The sequence below is a fragment of the Brachyistius frenatus genome, unplaced genomic scaffold, assembly GCF_029030835.1.
Source record: "Brachyistius frenatus isolate BFR_SWC_R1_liver_20210118 unplaced genomic scaffold, ASM2903083v1 Contig_4, whole genome shotgun sequence".
Taxonomy (NCBI): Eukaryota; Metazoa; Chordata; class Actinopteri; family Embiotocidae; genus Brachyistius; species Brachyistius frenatus.
In genome coordinates this window covers 3816865-3836290 of record NW_027210603.1, presented here as the reverse complement: position 1 = coordinate 3836290, position 19426 = coordinate 3816865, and the positions used below count along the sequence as shown (strand labels likewise).

Here is a 19426-nt window from a genome sequence, read left to right as displayed (position 1 = left end):
ACTTCCCACCCCCTTCCCCACTACTTTAAATGGACAGCCCATCTGGTTTTCATGAAGGACACAGAGGGGGTCAAAACTGAGTGTCAACCCGTTGTTGCCTGCTTTTATTCTGTTAGCTTCACTGTCACGTTTCTGGTGGGAAGAGAGTCTGAACTGGTTTGGACCTTGACAATGAGTCAAAACTGTCCAATTCTGACTCATCATAGAGGTGTTATAGTACCTAATATTTTTAAGTAAGAAATAACTGACATGTCTGAGGTCATGTAAGCACTTTTTTTTTTTTATACACATTGCTATAGTCAGTATATTATATTATTAACAATGGACAGAATGACTGCATAAAATGTGAAAGGTGTTGCTCAGTGTCAGTCTTACAGGGAATCATCAACCGATCACAATGTTTTTCTCAACAGTACAGAGCTTTTTACCTTTTAGCTCATTGTTGGCTTTACAGCCTGTAACTGTTTCCAAGGTAGCCAGCTGAATCCTCATGTTGAGATTCAGTGTAGGCACACTTGGCTGTGTGCTGGCTCACTAAAAGTAGGCCAGCTCCGGACCAGTGGTGGTTGCCAGATTTGGCATTGTTTTGTGTCTTTGGATTTGGGAAAGTTTGTGCTTAGAATTGGCACATTTACCTGCATTTAAACCAACTATGGAGCACGTGTGTTGATCTTAATTTGGGTAATATCCAAACCTAGTTCAGTTTGATTTCCCACGACTTGGGACGATCCTTGAGTGTCATTAAATTGTACTTGGGCACCGTTATTTCTTCTGGCCTGACAGATTTGGGCCATAGTGGGGCTACGTGGGTTAGGTTCACACTCAGTAAGGCTCATTTGCATTTCTAAAATTAGTAGCAGGCAGAAAGCAAAGAAGGTTTGTTAAAACCAAGTACTACGCACCCAGCACCAAACAATTAACAGCTGGAAAGTAGCAGCTAGATGGTGAACAAATGAATACTAATGTTGCACCATATCTCCTGGGAGAGGGAATAAGCAACACCCAGCAGCACCCAACATTAGACGCTATCGCTGCTTCAACCTAAACAAGATCAAATTAGCCTTTATGAATGCAACAACAGATGATGTCTGCTGTGTCAAAACAACAACGGTAAAATTTCAGGATATGAAGCTTGTGATAACATTTTTGTTGATATGAAGTTAGGAAGTGAAACGCACTGTCCTAAGATTGTTAGTACATTTCTTGTCTTGTCGCAGGCCTTTCTTTGAGGTGCTTAGATAAGTTTATGGTGTTTCCTCTTTTAGTTAGAAATTCGCTGAGACACTGTTTGCATGCGCGATTTTGTCTGTCTATTAGTTGTCCCTGACCATCCAACTCAAATGCAAAATATCTCCAGGCACGACTCGTGGCAAGTTTGTTTTCCATTAATATTTCAACCTGATACGGAAGTAGTCACATGAAATTAATTTTGTTAACATGTCTGCAATACTCACTTTTTACAGAGTGTAATATGCCAGTGTTGTGTTTACTGCTCATTTCCCATTTTCCCCAAAAAATTTAGTGAGTCACATGTCAAAGTCAAAATCATAATGGCCTCAAAAATCCAGTATTGGTCCATCTATTGTTCCAAAAATCAACATAAAATACACTGATCCTAGTTGAATTAAGATAGAAAATTCATCTACCATCCTTCAACTATACTCTCTTGCTTGACTTTTCCGTTTTTGCATACAGGTGAAATAAAATCCAAAATTCAGATAGACATGACAGAAATTAGTAGAAAGTTCACAATAAACAGGAACGACAATGGCAGAGGCTTAAAGTACCTGCTATTTCTTTGACTAAACTCTTAATCCCTTCTTAAAACAAATGCCCACATGAAAAGTGGAGCAAAGAGAAATGAACAGAAGGAAATTGTGTCCCACATTTACAGAACGTCACCTACATATTTTTGTGCTTTAGGGGTGAAAGACAAATTAGTATGGCTTTCTCTCCGTGAGAGAAAAACATGTGAGGAATGTTCAAGAGACTGCAGTTTCTGCAGAGTGGGAAACCACAGACACTGAGGCTTTCGTTTCATATTTCCAGCTGCAACTTCACCTGAACATTTGATTTCAAGCATTATATTCTGCCATGTCTCCTCACTAAGAAGATATTCATGGACTTCCATGTAATTTCTGGAATTTGATTGAACAAACAGACAGAGGTTGAGGCCATCTGTGAGCTGCTTGTCTGAACCGCCACACTGACTCGCCTTTTCTGGCCTTCAGCAGACAGAAATAAACGCTGGACCATCAATCTTCTTTATTTAGGAATCTCTCAGCAGTGAATCTCGCTTCTTGCGGCAGCGGGTCCTGGGTTTTATGCTCTGTACATCTTCCAATCCCAAATATTAAAATGTGGTCCAGAGGGTGTAGCCCTACATTCCTCAGATGTATAGCAGCGCTCTTCTCTGCTGCTTGGCTCATACCTCTGCAGGGAAGCCCCTCTGCCCTCTTTCCCTTTGATACAGGTTTGAACACTGGGCAGTCTGCTGGAAGACAATCGCTGAAGAGAGGAAATGAGAAAGCCTGGAGCTGACAGTGGAAGTCAATGAGGGACAGGAGAGAGCAGAAAGATTTCTTAGCCTTCTAAAAGCTCCTGGGTGATTAAAATAGAAGGAAAGGGGCCACAAACGAGGGGTTGAATGTCTGCAGCTCTCTGATTCTGGGCCAAAGACTTGCATCTGTGTGTCCTCATGCATGTGTGTTTACACACATGACAGAGTAGGATGTGGGAATGTTTAAATTCTTACATTATATACAGCAACGGATACTGCACCAAACTGCACCTAGTGGTGTGTCTTTGAGCGCTTTGTGTTTCCATTTGTGGCGTATTGTGTCTGTGGGTGTGTGATAAAGCCCTTGTGTTCCAGAGAGAGAGCAAAGAAACTCTTGAAAAGCCTCGAGGGGGATTTCCTCTGAAAGGGAACGCTTTTTCTCCTCCCCCTTTCAGACATTTTCTCTCTCTCTCTCTCTCTCTCTCTCTCTCTCTCTCTCTCTCTCTCTCTCTCTCTCTCTCTTCTCTTCACCCTCCAAACACTCGGAGAAGCTGCACAGGCAAAACAGAAGTGAAAGAAGCGCTTAGGGATCAACAGGCAGCTTGACAATCTGCGTCCTTCGGCGCCACAGACTCAGACTCCCGGAAAGTCTGTGAAGAATGGAATTGACTTTACTCGCTTTTCAATCGAGACAACTCACTGTCATGTGGATGTACTTCAGCCAACTTCTGTTGTTGATGCACTGAACATGGCAAGTCTCTCAGCTCAGAGCCGAGGGAGGCTGCCTGCAGAGGATTATCAGGACCAAAAATGAAAAAACTTTCTGCCTCATAAAAGGAGAAACTCTTGCAAACATGGTAAAGTTACATCTAAGTTTTCCTCCTCTGGGCCCAGTTTCTTTGCGGCTTAGGAGTTAAAGTGCTCCACTGACCCATTAACTCAGACCGTGTGTTTCTGGTATGGACAAGTGACTTTGTGTCTCTCTGTGGCTTTACTAATCATGTGTACATGAAACTTAAAAAAAAAACACATGTTCTCAACACACAAAAAGAACAACAAAAGAAAAATATATTTCATTCGCTTTTTGCAACATTCAGTTGCACAATACTCGGAATAGCACTGATACATATTATTTGTTCTCTTTTTATGAAACCTTACCTTTCTGACATACAAAGGCAGCACAAAGCTAATGTAACAGCACTTTGCAGAGCTTTTTTGTCATCCTGAGCACAGTCAGTGGGACTGTTTCACTCCAACAGCCAACAGCATCTCCAGTGTTTTAAGTGTGTGGCCACTAACAAAGAGGGAGTGACAGAGGGAGGCATGCAGTCTTTTGTTTTGCATCTTTAAGTCCTTTGATTTGGACTTAACTGATGCGGATGGCAGCATACTTCACTGAGTGGAGAGTGTGTTTTGGTGTATAAATTATCTGACTGCTTTGCATGCGCACATAATGGAATTCTCTAGTTCAGTGTTCGGCTCTGTAAAAAAGTTCAAAATGCAGGGCTTTTTTTACGACTGGAAAGGACTCTTGTAATCCCAGTCACAACAGAATCAAATTAATGCTGATGGGTGAGCCACAAGATGGGAACATGTTGGATGGACGATGGCTTTGTTGGATGATGTGGCTTCTTTGAACTTTTATTTACTTGTTGCTACAGCTGCAAAATTTGGTCATCAGGATGCATATTCATCTTTTGCTAAAGGCTGGCTAGAAGCACATTTGAAGTAAACAGGAGCATCTCCACTGTTTTCAGCTTTCTATTTACTAAAAGTACCTTTCTGCTTTATATGGAAATCAGTCAGACCCCTATCTGTCCAAGCAGGCCAAATAAATAACAGCTTTACAGAGCGCAGGAAGGAAGGATGTTTAAAGAAGTCCAGACTTGGCTGCTCATCATGGCCACCACTGTACCCCCCTACCCCCAGCCACAGCCACTGCAGCACTTGTTTGACCAGCTTTTGCAGCCCTAGTTGTTTGTTTTACTTAATGCATGAATGATGTTTTCCTTAGTGACCACCCGGAAGTACAGTCATGAGCCTGCAGACTCTGTATTACTACATTACAGCACTGTGCATGACCAGGAGTTTCTATCTTGGGTAAACATTCAACAATACAAAACCCAGACCCCTGACTTGCTGTGTGCGTGTGCATTGTACTTAGTTACCATGTGACAAGGATAACCAAGAGTCATTCATTCACTAGCAAGGTTTCTTCCAAAGGCCTTAAAGCAGCATGTGTGTTTTCTTTCAGTGTACAGTAAACACGGTGATCTAATGGAGCAGAGGTATTTTCCTAATGTCTGTTTCAGTATTCAAAGTTTATTCAAAGTTTAAACAAATCCTCAAAGTATGCATGACTTTCTGGTGGGTCTTGGATTCCCTCTCATCTTGCAAAAACATGTTTAAAATTACTTTAGCAGATTTAATCTGAAATGGTAACAATGCTTGTTGTCATTAGCAAGGTTTAATAATGATTAGTAAAGACTGGCAGATCCAGCTGTTACAACGCCAAACATCTCATTTAGATTATGCCTTTCTTAATTAACAGCAATACCCAAAACCACTACATTGTTTTGCTGTCCACCAATTCCAGAGGAATAAGTACGGCTTCATAAAGCTGTGTGCTGTTTGGTGCTGGTGCAGGTAGTGTACAGTTTGTTTTTCAGAGCCATTTGGCAAAAAAAACCCAAAAAAACCACCTGATGCTCTGGAAGGCTCCAAAAAGGCTCTGGCTCCATAGACTCCTATTTAACTTCTCATGAAATACAAAGTCAAGAAATTATTAAGTATTATCCGCTAAAGTCCTTCTTATAAGTTTTCTGGCAGTCCATTTGAAAATAATCCCACCATTAATTAGATATTAGGCCTCAATAAGTGGCATTTTTGGATTGTTTGATTGACAGGCATGTGGTGAAGTCAGGTTTGTGCTGTTGGTGAGCGGGACGTAGTGTCCTCAGGTTCCCATTTAGATGGAGTCAGATCCACCGCTCAATTGTCCCCAGTCTGTCTTTCTGGCTCCAAAATAACAAGATTTAATCTGCCAAAATCCAAACTCGAGGCTTCATAAGCAGTTCACAAACGATTGTGTGACGCCACTGTTGGTTGCCGCTTGCGTGTGTAGTATCCACAGATTCTTGCCAATACATAGCCCTGGCTTATAGTATACATACTGGCCTAGCTCTACAGGGTTACAGCTGTCTCTATTATTCTAACAGCCATGTAACACTCATCAGTAGCTCTAACAAGTCATCTTATCTGAAATACAAATATAACTGCCCACTGCTCCCCTTGCTGTGATTTTGCCAAATCTCTACTAAGGCAGACAGGGAATTCCAAAACATTGTTTTTGGCCTTTTTTGCCTTTATTCAGATAACGCAGTGTAGACAGACAGGAAATGAGGGGAGAGTAGAGCAGGGGAAAGACATGCAGTAAAGGTCCGGCCGGCTGGGTATCGAACCAGCGACTCGGTGTTGACAGTTTTTGCACACATATGGTATGCAATCTAATCAGTCAGCCAACAGAAGAAAAATCTAAATAATCAAGATTTGATTTATGAAGAAATTATGTGAAACTATAAACATCTGCCTTCTGGAGCTGTACGATCCTAATTAGTGCTGTTTTGCTTCAGTCAGCAAGTCAAGACTCTGAAAGTTGTCATGGAGCGGTGAAATGGTGTGTTTATTATCTCTGTATCTCAAAAGTGGGTCAAACTCAACACAGACGTTGCAGTCTATTTTCAAAACAGAGCCACAGCCAAGTCTGAGGAGGGAAATGTGTGTACATACACCGTCTGCAAGTCAGATTTCAGTATGCATTGTCTCTAGAAAATCTTGGGAGTCACTGCAACACTGTCGTGTCCTTCCCAGACTCGGTGTCTTTCCAGTTTCCTGTTTTTAATCTTTGTTAATGCTCAAAACTAACTAGCAGAGATATACGTTATTCTCCGTTTTACACGTTTATAAAATGTCTTGCTCTGTTTGTTGTGCATTTCTGTGGAATCACAGAAGACTTTGTGTTGCTCAAGAGTGAAGAGCAGCAGATGTCAGACATTAGCACCCTCCCTGTAAACACACACACAAGCTGCAAACACAACTATCAATTCCGTTGTGTTATGACTTTATGAATTCCATAAAGCTTCCTTTACTTGTATTATTCATCTTTTTAAATTTCTAGGTCATTTAAACATTATTATTTCCACTATGGGAGTTATTAAATTGTATTGCAGTTTCCAAAAACAAAACATTTTGGATGATATTCCTGATATGTTGCCAGAATTCAAACTTTGAAAAAAACAAGCTCAGATCCAGCAGGTTTTGTTTTGTCATGTTAAATGGGAGCGGTTCATGAAAGAATCAGCTGGAGAGACGTTCCAGCCAAAAAGTCCCCGTGTGAACTTTTAAAATGTCTCAAGCCAGCTTGGGTTTTTATGCGCATTTGGACATTTCCTCCTTTATTTGGGTGTTTTTGTGGCATAACTGCACAAACACTGCTGCATCATCCTATCAGGCATTGGGCAATGTCTTTAACCTCTCTGATCCTGTGATGGCATGACAGGAATGGAGAATATTGTTTTACTCAGATTTCGAAGCGTCCAATCAGCAGTATCCTCAGATCAGATAAGGACGCGGACAATGTTTCACAGCATTAAATAATTAAACATGACGGTTGCCATAAGGGCAGCCATGACTTGAAGTCTGTGATTTCAAAAGAGATGACAGCAGAGATCAGTGTTAGATTCAGACACACTCGGTTCATTGTCCAATGAGACAGTAAAAGGTAGATGTTATCAGCATGACTGTCTACAGCAGCAGACTTCTTTACATATTCAGACGAATGAGTCATTTATCAAATTAAATCTGAGTTTACCCACATACTGTAGAAACTTGCCAGTTTTAAATTCTTGGATCTCATACAACAGAAAGAAAAAAGGCCTCACCAGAAATCTGACACTATTTATGTGCTCTCTTCACTTTACAAACAGAGTTTTTCTGAACATGAATGAATGAAGGGAACACCATGCTTACTCCTGACTCTAAGAAATGATGTAGTAGCTTAGTCCTTTATTGGCTGACAGGATTTAAGATGGCTTATCTGAACGAGCCTCTGCGCTGGCTTTTTAACAGGAGTGGATCACACACAAAGAGAGCACTGTCCCGACACCAAACAGGAGATATCGAATGTTTAAGGAGGAAACAGTGGAGAAGGGGAGGGAGTGACTGACACTCACAGACACTGGTCATATGTTTCTCATCATGATGTGACTAAGTCTATGACTAATTCTGTCATTTTGTTTAAGATCGCTCCAAGACACAATTTCATCCCAATTTTGTGTTGTGTGTGAAACCAGAGAAAGAAAAGCAGACACTGCAAAAACATTTAATGTGGCGATTTTCAACCACAAATAAAGAGAAAGAACGATGTGCATATTGTACTCTATACTTCCCATGATCATATTTCTGATAAGCTGTCATATCCCATCAGCTCCCTGTGTCCATGCTGTGATTGTCTTTTGTTATGCGAGTTGGTGCTGTGTCATCCGATGGATATGTCTACGAGCCCGTACACGCAGAGTTCAGGCCATCATCAGCGTTGCCGGCAGGTCTCAACTCAACTGTTACTTCTGCTAATGTTTCGGTTTTAGCCCGGAGGAGGAATGAAAAGTCTGTTTCTTTAGAGGATTTCAAGAAAATGTGATGACCACAGTCACATCAAGAGCTGTGTACATTTAGTTAAGGATAATCTCCTCTACAATTGCATTGCGCTCAGCTTGCCTTCGCTAATCTTGCAGCCCGCTGCGGCCGATGACACAGAAACACATTATGCTGCACACACCTTGACACTTTGTTTATACTGGGGCTTAAATCTAGAGTAGGACTTTCTTTGGACACAGCCCGAGGCAATATGACAAAATCTGTCATTATCTGCTTAATACCAAACAAGGCAACTCCCACAGAGGAGATAACACAGAGAGACAAATGCCTCTTGTCCTTGCTGGTATGTTAGTTCAGGTCAAACAATGATCTTTGTTGGAGACTGAGTTCTTTCTAGAGTTAAATCACAGGCAATAGAGGGAAGAGAGGGAATCCCCTTGTCTTGAATGTGAAGAGGAGGCCGTGGTGGAATGTGGTCAGCTGGATGTCGATCAAAAGCAACAGTCTCTGCAGACCAAGATAAAGCATCAGGATTTCAGCTTGACTGAATGCACCTCACCGGCTGGCTGTGGGGGTAAAATACCTCAGAAAAGAAGCAATAACTCTTCCTGTCCTTATGAGTTAGTTGCTGAACACCGATATACTATTCAGTAAAAAAATCATGTTATTATAATGATGTAGGGAAGTGATTGTGCCTCCGTGACTATATGGGACCGTAGACTGGATATATAAATGGAAGAAGTCTCTGGCTCTGAAAAGTAAAACCAATGCAGAAGTGCCCTAAAGTGCAATAAAGAGCACTAGGGGCTGGCTACAAAAACCTCTGGCTTTAATAAACTCCCAAGTCAGTATATGTTTCTATTATGGTGTCATTCGCCATGTTCACTCCTTCTGATCAGTTCTGTGGTGGTCCCTCTGAAAATAATTCCATAATTAAGTAGATATAAGTCCACAAAGAGAAGTATGTTTGAGGGCATGTCTGGTTTGATTGATATGCCTGCTGTGCAGTATAGGTGTGTGGGCATAGTGTCCTCAGGTTCTCAGTCAGATCTACTGCTGTGTTGGGACTATATAGTGAGGAAGATTCATTCAGATTGGTTACTTATACACTACACAGTTAATTATAGTGGACAAGTTGAGAGTCAAAATACAGCATCTGATTCAGATCCACTCCTTGCTTCTTCCCAGTTTAACCGAATACGGTCACTTTGGGCGCCCAAAAAACCCCAAGATGGCAGACTTAAGGCTTCAAAAACAGCAATCCACAAACCAATGGGTGATGTCACGGTCGGTTGCCACTCGAATGGGACTGAACAAAGTGCCCATAAAACTCTGGATCTGTACTTTTCAAATCCAAAATAGCTTGCTTACCGAGTTGCACTTCAGTAATTTGAAGCACTTGTTTTAACAAGTTTAGTTAAGGTCATTGGACAAAAGAACAACTTCCTCATGTTGTCCGATGTAATGAGATACATCAGAACCAACATCTGAAGTCACCATTTCTTTTTTGCTGGGTTGAACTGGGTTCAGCTGTTTACTAAATCTCAAGAGGGTCTCATTCATATTAATATCACAATCCAAACCACCTACAGAGATGACTTCCAGTCCTGGAGAGACATTGACCTTTTGGTCAGCGTTCACAACATAAAGAGATTTATATCTAACTGAACAAAAGTGCAAGTACCATGGCAACAGTTTCAAATACTTAGTTGGGGTAAATTGCAGCAAAGAATTTATTTAAAGTTACAGTCCAGCAGAATGGATACACTGATATGTTGAAATTTGTATTTAATTCAATAAAAATGCACATGCACATCCAAAAACATGCACCTCAGGTCAGGTTACCTGGCGCTAGTGGCAGCCTGCTGCAGCATCTCCCCCCTGAGAGCCCCCCTGCTGTAGTGAAGAAATTTCCCCTCGGGGATTAACAAAGTGTATAAAATAAAAAAAAATAAAATCAAAATGCCTTGCAGTAAAAAAATGGGAACACTGGGAAACTGAATTTCCCAGCTCTGTACGGCATCTTCACAGAGCTGCGTTTTATTAGCTATGACCTCAGGTTTACTGTTAGCTTTGAGAGATACAGTAGAACCCACAGTTGAATGGCGGCAACCAGTCTAAAACAGCTGTGATGCATTAAAATTCAAAAGCCTGCCTCAAAGGTATTCTGGTCTCCATTTCATGATCTATTGTGACAGATGTGCACAATCAAGAAAAGGAAGCATTCTTTTCCACTGAGGACATACGACTACAAGGAATACATACAGACTCAGAATCCTGTAAGTGATCAAATATTGACAATGATCTACAGCCAACATCCCACTCGATGTGCTGCTGATGAACATTAAGCTCATTTCACAGACATTTCAGACACGATGGACAAAATCACCTTGTTTCTAAATGTGCAGCACACTAATTTGTGTGCAGCAAAAACGTGTGTTTGAGTATCAGGAAGAAAAAAAAGAAATTAAAGTTGTAGTGCAGGACTTTCACGTGTAAAAGAATGTTTGTTACATTGAAGCCTTCAGCAAATGAGCTCAACCAATAGATTTTACATCCGGTGTCTGAGTGCATCATGGGCATGCTGAATATTCTTGGTGCATCTGTCTCTGAAAATAGTTCCTAAGCTTAATGAAAAGAAAAGGCATAATGTGCATATTAGGTTGACAGTTTGAAATAAGGACTTGACACTTCTATTGGATCTGGACAGGTCTTAGCTAACCACAGCAGACGTGCTATTCATGCAATCAGTTCTCACTAGCCTGCTGTGTTAATCTCCCAGCCACACAAAGGACTCTGTTTTTAGCCCCTTCCTCATTTAGCTTGATGGCCTGGCCGAGAGTGGAGAGTGGAGCGGCCCTGGGTAAACACAAGCACAGCAGCTTCAAAGACCTCACACTGGTTAACACGGGACCGTTTGGCAGATGCTCAGGAGAACCTCAGACATAAAACACTAGAAACAAATGTCATACAAAACAGCTGTTGTTTATAATTCACTTATTACTTCAGTAAATCTCTCAGGGACGTTAATGTTAGCATTCACAGTTCGCTAACCACTTTTACTGCACCAAATGTTTTGATTTCTGACATTTTGCAGCCAACTTACAACAAAGTCCTACATTCCTTTTATTTTAGCTGCCATGTTACAAAATCAACTTAAATGTAAAGTATTTCCAGTGCGAAATCTTGTGCTAAAATCCTTAGCTGTTTGGCTAACCTATGTTGACAGCCCTCACGTCTCCAGCCATCACCACCATCAAACCGTGGATACAGTTGGGGTTGGTTCACAAAAACTTCTTTAAAGACGCCCTCTTTCATCTGAATCGTTTCCATGTGTTTCACTGGACTTCACTCATGGCACAGCTGGTGCTGGTAGATTATCCATGAAGGCATTTAGAAGAAGCAGACTGGTGCATGCAGTAAACACAAGTACTGACAGAAAACGGTGTCCCACACAGTTGCATCTTCAATACCATTTGTGATGAAAGCATACGCTTCTTTGTCACTTTAAATTAGAGCAGATGCTGACCCTGGTATACTGCAAATATAGTATCTCAAATGAATCCTGGCCAGACATGAAATGAGTTGCACGGCCTCATGCAGGACAGACTTGATCATCTCCATTATAAAGTTGAAAAGATTTTGAAAAGCCTGTTTTTTATCTGCTGATTCTGCCTTTGATGATACAGATAGGCTCAGTAACAACTGAACAGTGCAGTCACAAAGCAAACTATTTCTCCTTTTTCAAAGGGTAGAAGGTCGAGGAAAAATATCTGTCCTGTCATTTTGCAGTTGCAGAGTATTTGTTCTCAACGTGTCTTGACCTTGTGGACTTTTCAAATAACTTACTATTATAAAGACACAGCACAACAATTTTCACACACATGGAGCTCGAAATAGCACAGCCCATGAAAAATACCCCAAAAAAGCAAGAACAAGCACCTTCTGTAGTACCTGAAACTTTAATTAAAGCGACAACTTAACTAAAGTATAGGTCTTAGAGATGATATAAACATAAAATGAATAGAACCATTTGAGGTCAGTAAGTCCTTCTTTCAAACGTTGGTTCTCTTTTGCATATGCATCTAAATACAGCACTTCTAGAAAAAAATGGGAATAAATATTGCTGGGAATGACAGCTGCAGATGTGTTACAAGTCATGGGATGAAATGGGCCATTCAAAACTATCAAACTGCAATATCAGGATTTTACTTTAGCAGACAAGACAGTCTTTAATGGAAGATTCATTTATCCTCAATTCAATATTTTATCGTTCATCTGTCTTAAAACGGCAATACAATTATCATTTGAAAATAATGTGCAGATCACAGTCCTTTTTATTTGTGGCGTATTTAAAAAAAAAAAAAATTGTTATAAAAAGTAAATTAATTCTAGTTATTGGGTAGATGTAGACTGGGGGATAAACCTGTCATTGACTCTCTTAACCTTCTGCGATGTGTGTGTCATCGTTTTCAACATTCTCACTGCAACAGGAAACAACAACCTCCGAGCAGCAATTTACAAGATGAAAAGGACAAGTTCTGACAAATATTCATAAAATATGGCCTACTGAGTTATTTTCAGGCTTTTGACGGGATTAAATAATTCAATGCTGCCTGCGCACGTGAAAATGTTCCATCAAAACAACAAACCCGACACTGTTTTGTGAGGGCACAAAAACTGCATCTGGGACTTGGGGTCGCCAAAGATGACAGAAATATTTAGGGAGATCTTATACGCATCATAAAGTCAATTCTGCAGAAACATTGTTTTTCTTTCAGACTTTATCATCAACATGCAAACAGCTATTTTTTGTTTGTTTTTGTTGTTGCTGGTATTCTTGAGACAGATCTTGGACAGAAACCTAAACCTGAGTCTGACAGTATGTGTAAAACCGAACAATCCTCGTCTCACTGACCTGCATCTCTTCTTCTCCTCCAGAACCCAGAATCTCTGGACTTGTCCATCCAGAGCGCCCTGTCGGCCCTCTTCCCACCTTTTGAGGCCACGGCATCTATCGTCCTCAGCCAGCTGTTTCGCACCATCGACGAGCGTTACCATGGCGATGCTCTGCAGTGCCTTCTGGACTTCCTCATTCCCTCCAAACACCTGCTGGAGAGTGTCCAACAGGCAGCATGTGTGAGTAGGAATTTATTGAAGAATGTGAAGGCTGCTAATAGTGATGAGAGTCACATTAATAATTACTTGTATAAGTGTGATTTGGACAAAAATAATGCAGCTACCTTAAATTTCAGAAGGCTGCGGCCCAATTTGAAATCCAAAAATCATCTGCAGCCAACACAAACTTTACTCAACTCACGAGACTGAGATGAAGTTTGTCCATGTATATGTTTCACTTCAGAAACAGAACAATTGTATGTGACGGTCAACAATGCAGTGCAGGTTCATAGTCCATTCATGCATGTAACAATTTGTTTAGCAATAAAATTATGAAATTAAGAGCAAATAGTGAACTGTTTAGTCTGTATCCCGGCTGTTTGACACCAGATACGAAAATATTTACATAACAAATGTCACAATATCCCACCCAAGATCAACATAAAGAATAAAACAGGCCACATATATCATCCTGGGCTCTTTGTGTTATATATTTAAGAAACAAAACAAAGTGTCACTCTCATAAGTTCATACATTGACTTTAACACAATATTTACTGTCTCGTGAGACCACAAATGTTTATCTTAATACATCAGATATGAATCACGTTAGTTACATTGTGTCACCTGCAACTCACCTGAGTGAAAGGACATCAGCGACAGCTCAACCTCCACTTTAGTTTAGTTTCTAGATTGCAGGCAGTTTGCGTGGTTGATTTGACTATCCTCTGGTCCTGCATCGACACAGGAAACTCACGTGCCTGTGAAGGGGTCCTTCTTTATTATTTTTGCTGTTTCATTATGATCTTCTCATGCTTCTGTTGTAGAAGTTTATTCTCCATTAACAGCTGTTCATTTGCCGTGACTCGTTCCTCGTCAGTAATAATAAGGTGTGCCGTCAATTACGACTCCACTTTAATGACATGAACAGAGAAGAGTTCCGGGTCAAAAATAGTTCAGATAAGATAAATTAAGTGTAAAACGTAATTGGCTTTGTTTTATTAGTTCTGATTGCTTTTATTAAATCTATATATTTAACCATAAATATACTTAATTATAATCTTGAACGTTAGAAACTTTTTATTTATTTATTTATTGTTATATATTGTCACCTGCACTACCTTCTTGGCCCACCGAGGGGCCGCAGCGCACACCTTGAGAATCAATGCTGCATGGATTATATTTGAAAAAATCATGATGAATTTATAAAATACAGTTTAGCTAATTTATTGTATTTTTACAGTATATACAGACACAAACAGGCAAGTGAGATAATTCAGCTATTATTGAATATCCTTGAAATCATATATGTTTCAAATGATATTACTAGTAATTCTATTTTACAGTATATTCTGACAAACACATTTACTGTAACATCTGAAATTATAAACAGAAAAGACAGAAACATACAGTTGTTACATTTACTGATACAGTAAAGGCACTGCATTAAGTACAGAATACATTTTTAAAAAGATTCACTGCAACAATGTTTGTGTTTTCCCTAGGCTGGATACTCTGATGTGGTTTTCCGCTGTGAGGGCTGGCCTCTGTGTCTCCATGACAAAACCGTCATCCAGTTAGCGCCTGTGAACCCCTTGCTGTTGCGTCCGGGAGACTTCTATCTACAAGTGGAACCGTTCGGGGACCAGGCGGCACGCATTGTCCTCAAAAGTCTTCTGGAAGAGGGATGTCGAGAAATGGAGGAGACCCCCATCCCTGAAACTTCTTACCCCTGCATGTTCACTGAAGACTGGCTGCAGGACATCAATGAAGGACGCCATGGAACTCCTCTGTCACGTTGTTTGCTTTGCACAGACCAAGGAGTAATCAAGTTGCCTTGGGCTAAAATCGCCATCCCAGAGTTTTTGGACAAGCCAAAGATCATGCATACCGGTCGGGAGGCCCCTCCTGAGCCAAAGCAGACTTCAGTTCCCTTCCATTTTAACTCCTCCACCCTCCCAGTGGAAGCCATGATTCTTCCAGCAAAAGACAGGATGTCCGCATCTCTGAGACTTGCCGCCTGTTCTTCCAAACTGGTCAAAATGGAACATGACAGACGAGGCCCTAAATCATGCGCCAAGCCATTAATCAAACCTGTGGGCTGGGTGTCTCCTAACACCTGGGACAGTCATAACTATCAAGAGATTGAGGGTGATTATGTAGACCTGGTGGAAATCGCCAAAGGGAAGGAGTTTGTGGATAAACAAAGAGACAGCCATCCGAATCCAACCAACTCAGTTTTTTTCAAACCCGTCAGACCACCCCCACCTGTACCGCTTGGGAACAGTGTTCCCTGTGGACGCACCCTGCAGTATAAAGAGGAACCTTGCACACTGTGCAGCCAGAGGAAGCTGGGGCAGGAGCTCACTGATCATGACTTGAAGTGTCGGTACAGAGACTCCTACCTGGCAGCACTGAGGAACCCCGTTGCTTTCGAGAGGGGGAGCGTAGACCTTCTGGCTGCCTTGGAAGAGGTAGGCATGTGTGAGGAAGGGGAGCTCAGGTCGAAGAGTACATTTGAAGCTCCAAAAGACCAACTAAGAAACTTTTGTAACCACTATAAAGAACCTCTTACGGGTAACGAGCCCTGCCAATTCAACCACTGCTGTGAACCAGGAAACTTTGTGCCTCACCCTCCTACTAGCTCTGAATCCGAAAACCTCATGAAGGAATCACCTGTGATTTTGAAATCAACACCCGGTTTGAGCCACAGTCAGAGAGTTCAGACAAAACTAATTTCCCTCCAGTTAGGCCATACTGCTTGTGTGCAGCCGGTATCAGATGTCTCCATGGAAACCCGGGATGGGGACGTGAAACAGCACCTGAAGGAAGAGGTTGTGAAACCATCAGGGAAACTCAAAGTTAAAGTGAGATCTCTGTCCACTGTGTCAGAGACTCCTGCAGGGAGTCCTCTTCTCTATAAACTCAACAACAGGAGCCACAGTGATATTTGCCCTGAGACAATCACCAGCGTTATCCAGTCCAAGAGAGGCGCACTATTGGATCAGGAGACTCTGAAGCTGGAGAAACAGAAATGCCCTAATAAAGGTAAGCAGCGTCAGCAAGTTTAAACATTCAATCTACTCTGTTGCTCCTCTGATTTCCTTTAAACCTTCGCCCACACACAAACTCTGCTACTTTTTTATTATCATGCGCACAATAATAGCCATGTATAATGATCTGTTGCTCAATGCTCAAAATGTCTTTGAACCTAACAAACAGATTGAGTGAAACTCGACCGTGACCTCTTGTGTTTGAGGGAATGTGCTCAACTCAGGGTTGCAGTTCATAAAGGCTCTTTAGAACAATAGTTCAAAGGTCAAGGATCAGACATCAGTACGATCTTCCTCCAGGGATTCTCCCACTGCTGTCTGAGTTCTCCGGCAGTGTGGCCACATTCATCTCATTCCCATTATCAAGGGAGTGAACAGAAATAGCAAATTGCACCCCAGTGAAAGAGAGGGCCTGAACCCACTGGGTAAAAAAGAAAAAGCAGAGCATTCCTCTAATGTAGAGAGACAGCATGACATACAAGAGGGAGGCTTCTCTGTCCGCTGCACCCGCTGGCACGCACTCGCACGCCATCACAGGGGCAAGCTGAGATCGTGACGGGAGACATGCTTGTCACGGACTATTAAAGTGGCAAAGGGAGAGAGTACAGATGAGGCCTTGTTGGCTCTGAGGGGAGGCCAATTAGGATGTCTGAAATCAAAGCAAGGCTTAGTGGCCATGCCGCCGCTGCGTTTTGTTACAAAGACCATGTCCAATGTTTAGAGGGTGTCTGTACACAGCTGAGCAGCTGTGCAGGGTAGGTCTGTGGTGACAGAGAGCTGTTTAAAGTTATGGCTGGAGAAATCAATAATTGCTGTTGGTGTAAAAGGGCAAAGGTCACTGAACAGAATGTAGAGTGGTTGGTTTATAAGAAATCTTCTTAGAATAAAGTCACAAAATAAAATCATCCTGAAGTTATCAGACACAAAACCACTTTATTACCTTCTACGTTTTTCCTGCTTAAAATTTTATTTTGATTTATCACGTTTTTCTTCACTTTTTGTGATTTGTGTTTTATCAGATTCAAGCAGAAGTGAAACTCCGTCGGCCACAGATGCACCGGGATCTAAACTCCACAATTTAAAGGCTGAAAAATCATCTTCTCCCCAAATTCACCTTCCTTCAGCAGGTTCTGACACTCAGCGACAAACTGAAGAATCCAGTTTCAGAAGGATCAGTGGTCTTCTTGAACTGGGCATTGTTTGTTTACCAGGTAATTTACACTCAAGAGTCTGTTGATTATGAAGAGATTATTATCTACATATTCTTCAATTCTTTCAGCTTTACCTTAAAATCGCACACTGCACAGATAAAATAACATTATAATGATGAAACATTTTACAAGAAAATATTTACTTTGATAGAGTCATGTGACCTTAAGGACAGGAACGCTCATGTCATGGCAAGATGTAAATAGGTTTAAAAGTGGTTTGGAGACCAGTAGCTAACAGTGTTGAAGTTTCTTTTATCAGTGTCAGTTACAGTCTGAAATCAAACAAATATACATCACTAACTCCTCTCCTTTCACGCCCACTCCCAGGCAGCAGGGACAGGACCGGCAGGGCGGTGGTGGAGGTCAATAGTGACAAGAAGGAGTGGATGTGCCCCCTTGTTTCAGCACAGACTGTTTGTGAACTACTGCTCTACTTACACTCCATACCGAGGTACAGCAAACAATGACGACGTAGCGAAAGAAAAAAACAACAACATCTGTATTAAAGAGCATCTTATTAGTTTAAAAAGGTTGGTTGATTCTTTGTTGATGTGTTCCAGCAGAGGAAAACAGTCGTTGCCTTATCTCACAGCTCACATGTTCACCGGTCTGTAATATGAGATCTAACCACAAGAGGGCAGCAGAATATCAATTGAAATACTTCCAGTGACCCGATGAATGTAGTGGTTTGAAAAGAAAGCTTTAAATAATATGATGCATGGTTTTATAGCCATGCTAAGTGTTCCCCTATGGGCTGACACTTTCTGTTTTACAACTTATAAAACAGCACATTTTCCTCTCCATGCAGTGCCTGGAGATAAACTGACAATAACACTGACCTCTACTAACCCTCTGCAAAAGGATTGTCAAACCCTAACCTCAAAGGTCTACTCATGAGCAGTTTACCAGGGCTATTTGTTTACATAGAGTTTAATGGAGACTTTGAAGTTCAAATATCCACTCTATCAGATAGCCTGACCTTCTGCCTTCCGGAGTAAAGAGTCGCATCACAACACTGTGTAGCCAGGCAGGCGGCTAGCTGTCTGGTATGCAGCACCTTGCCAGAATTAGCAGCCATGCCTGATGGAGGCTCACACAATGGTAACTGAAGAGGAGGCCATTAGGAGGGGTGTAGGAAGGCATCAACGATGTAGAATAGAATGTGTGAAGAAGAGTTTGTGTGTCAGATAGAGATAAAAAGGAGACATACAGCTTTGAGAGGTAGAATAGTTCAATTCTGAAAACTCTTGATTCTGGGCATTATTGTGGAAATAACACCATGCTGAAGCGAGCCAGCTCTAATGTGCCCTAACATGATTCAATGCTTTGGTAGGAAAGATGTTCGAGAGCTGGGAATGACTTTGGTCATCAATGCCAGGAAGAAGCCTCCTCCGCTCCACCTCTACAAAGCTCTGCTGATGGCCCAGGTTAAAACCATAAACCTGCATGCACATGTCTACACAGTTCTATGATTCACAGATTACCAAGAGATGCCAGGATTAGTAAAGTGTCTGATTAGCTAAAAGAAAAGCAAAGGAGGTGAAGCCCACATTTATATCAGGTTACACAATGGTTTGGTGCACTGTACAAAATCCATTGTATGTCTTTGTCAGTTAAGGTTTCCTCATAATTTAGGGAGAATACATCATATATCTAGATTGACAGAATAAATCCAACATTACAGCCTTCCTTGATATTTTGTCTTTAATTTATTGACTGCCTGCTGCAGGAGCAAGCCCTCCATGCCGTCCACAGTATCGTCATGCTGATGGAAAAAGACACTTGTCCACGACCTGAAAAGCAGCCTGGTCTTCAGGTCAGAAATCAACTTTAATGTCCCTGTTTTAGTCTTTTTTTTTTTCAGTGGGTAAAACACTAGTGCTGCTTCTC

At 41.4% G+C, this 19426-nt stretch overlaps 1 protein-coding gene across 1 annotated transcript in view; it reads left to right on the top strand.

Annotated features, from left to right (window-relative positions):
* Positions 1–3050: 3050 nt before the first annotated feature.
* quo (quattro) overlaps positions 3051–19426 on the top strand; it is a 28628-nt gene continuing 12252 nt past the window's right edge. Inside the window, exons 1-7 of the mRNA XM_069711196.1 lie at positions 3051–3357; positions 13097–13294; positions 14778–16320; positions 17345–17536; positions 17864–17987; positions 18870–18963; positions 19266–19352. Coding sequence (XP_069567297.1) covers positions 3355–3357; positions 13097–13294; positions 14778–16320; positions 17345–17536; positions 17864–17987; positions 18870–18963; positions 19266–19352 — 2241 coding nt within the window. The 5' untranslated portion in view covers positions 3051–3354. The remainder of the gene's footprint in view (positions 3358–13096; positions 13295–14777; positions 16321–17344; positions 17537–17863; positions 17988–18869; positions 18964–19265; positions 19353–19426) is intronic.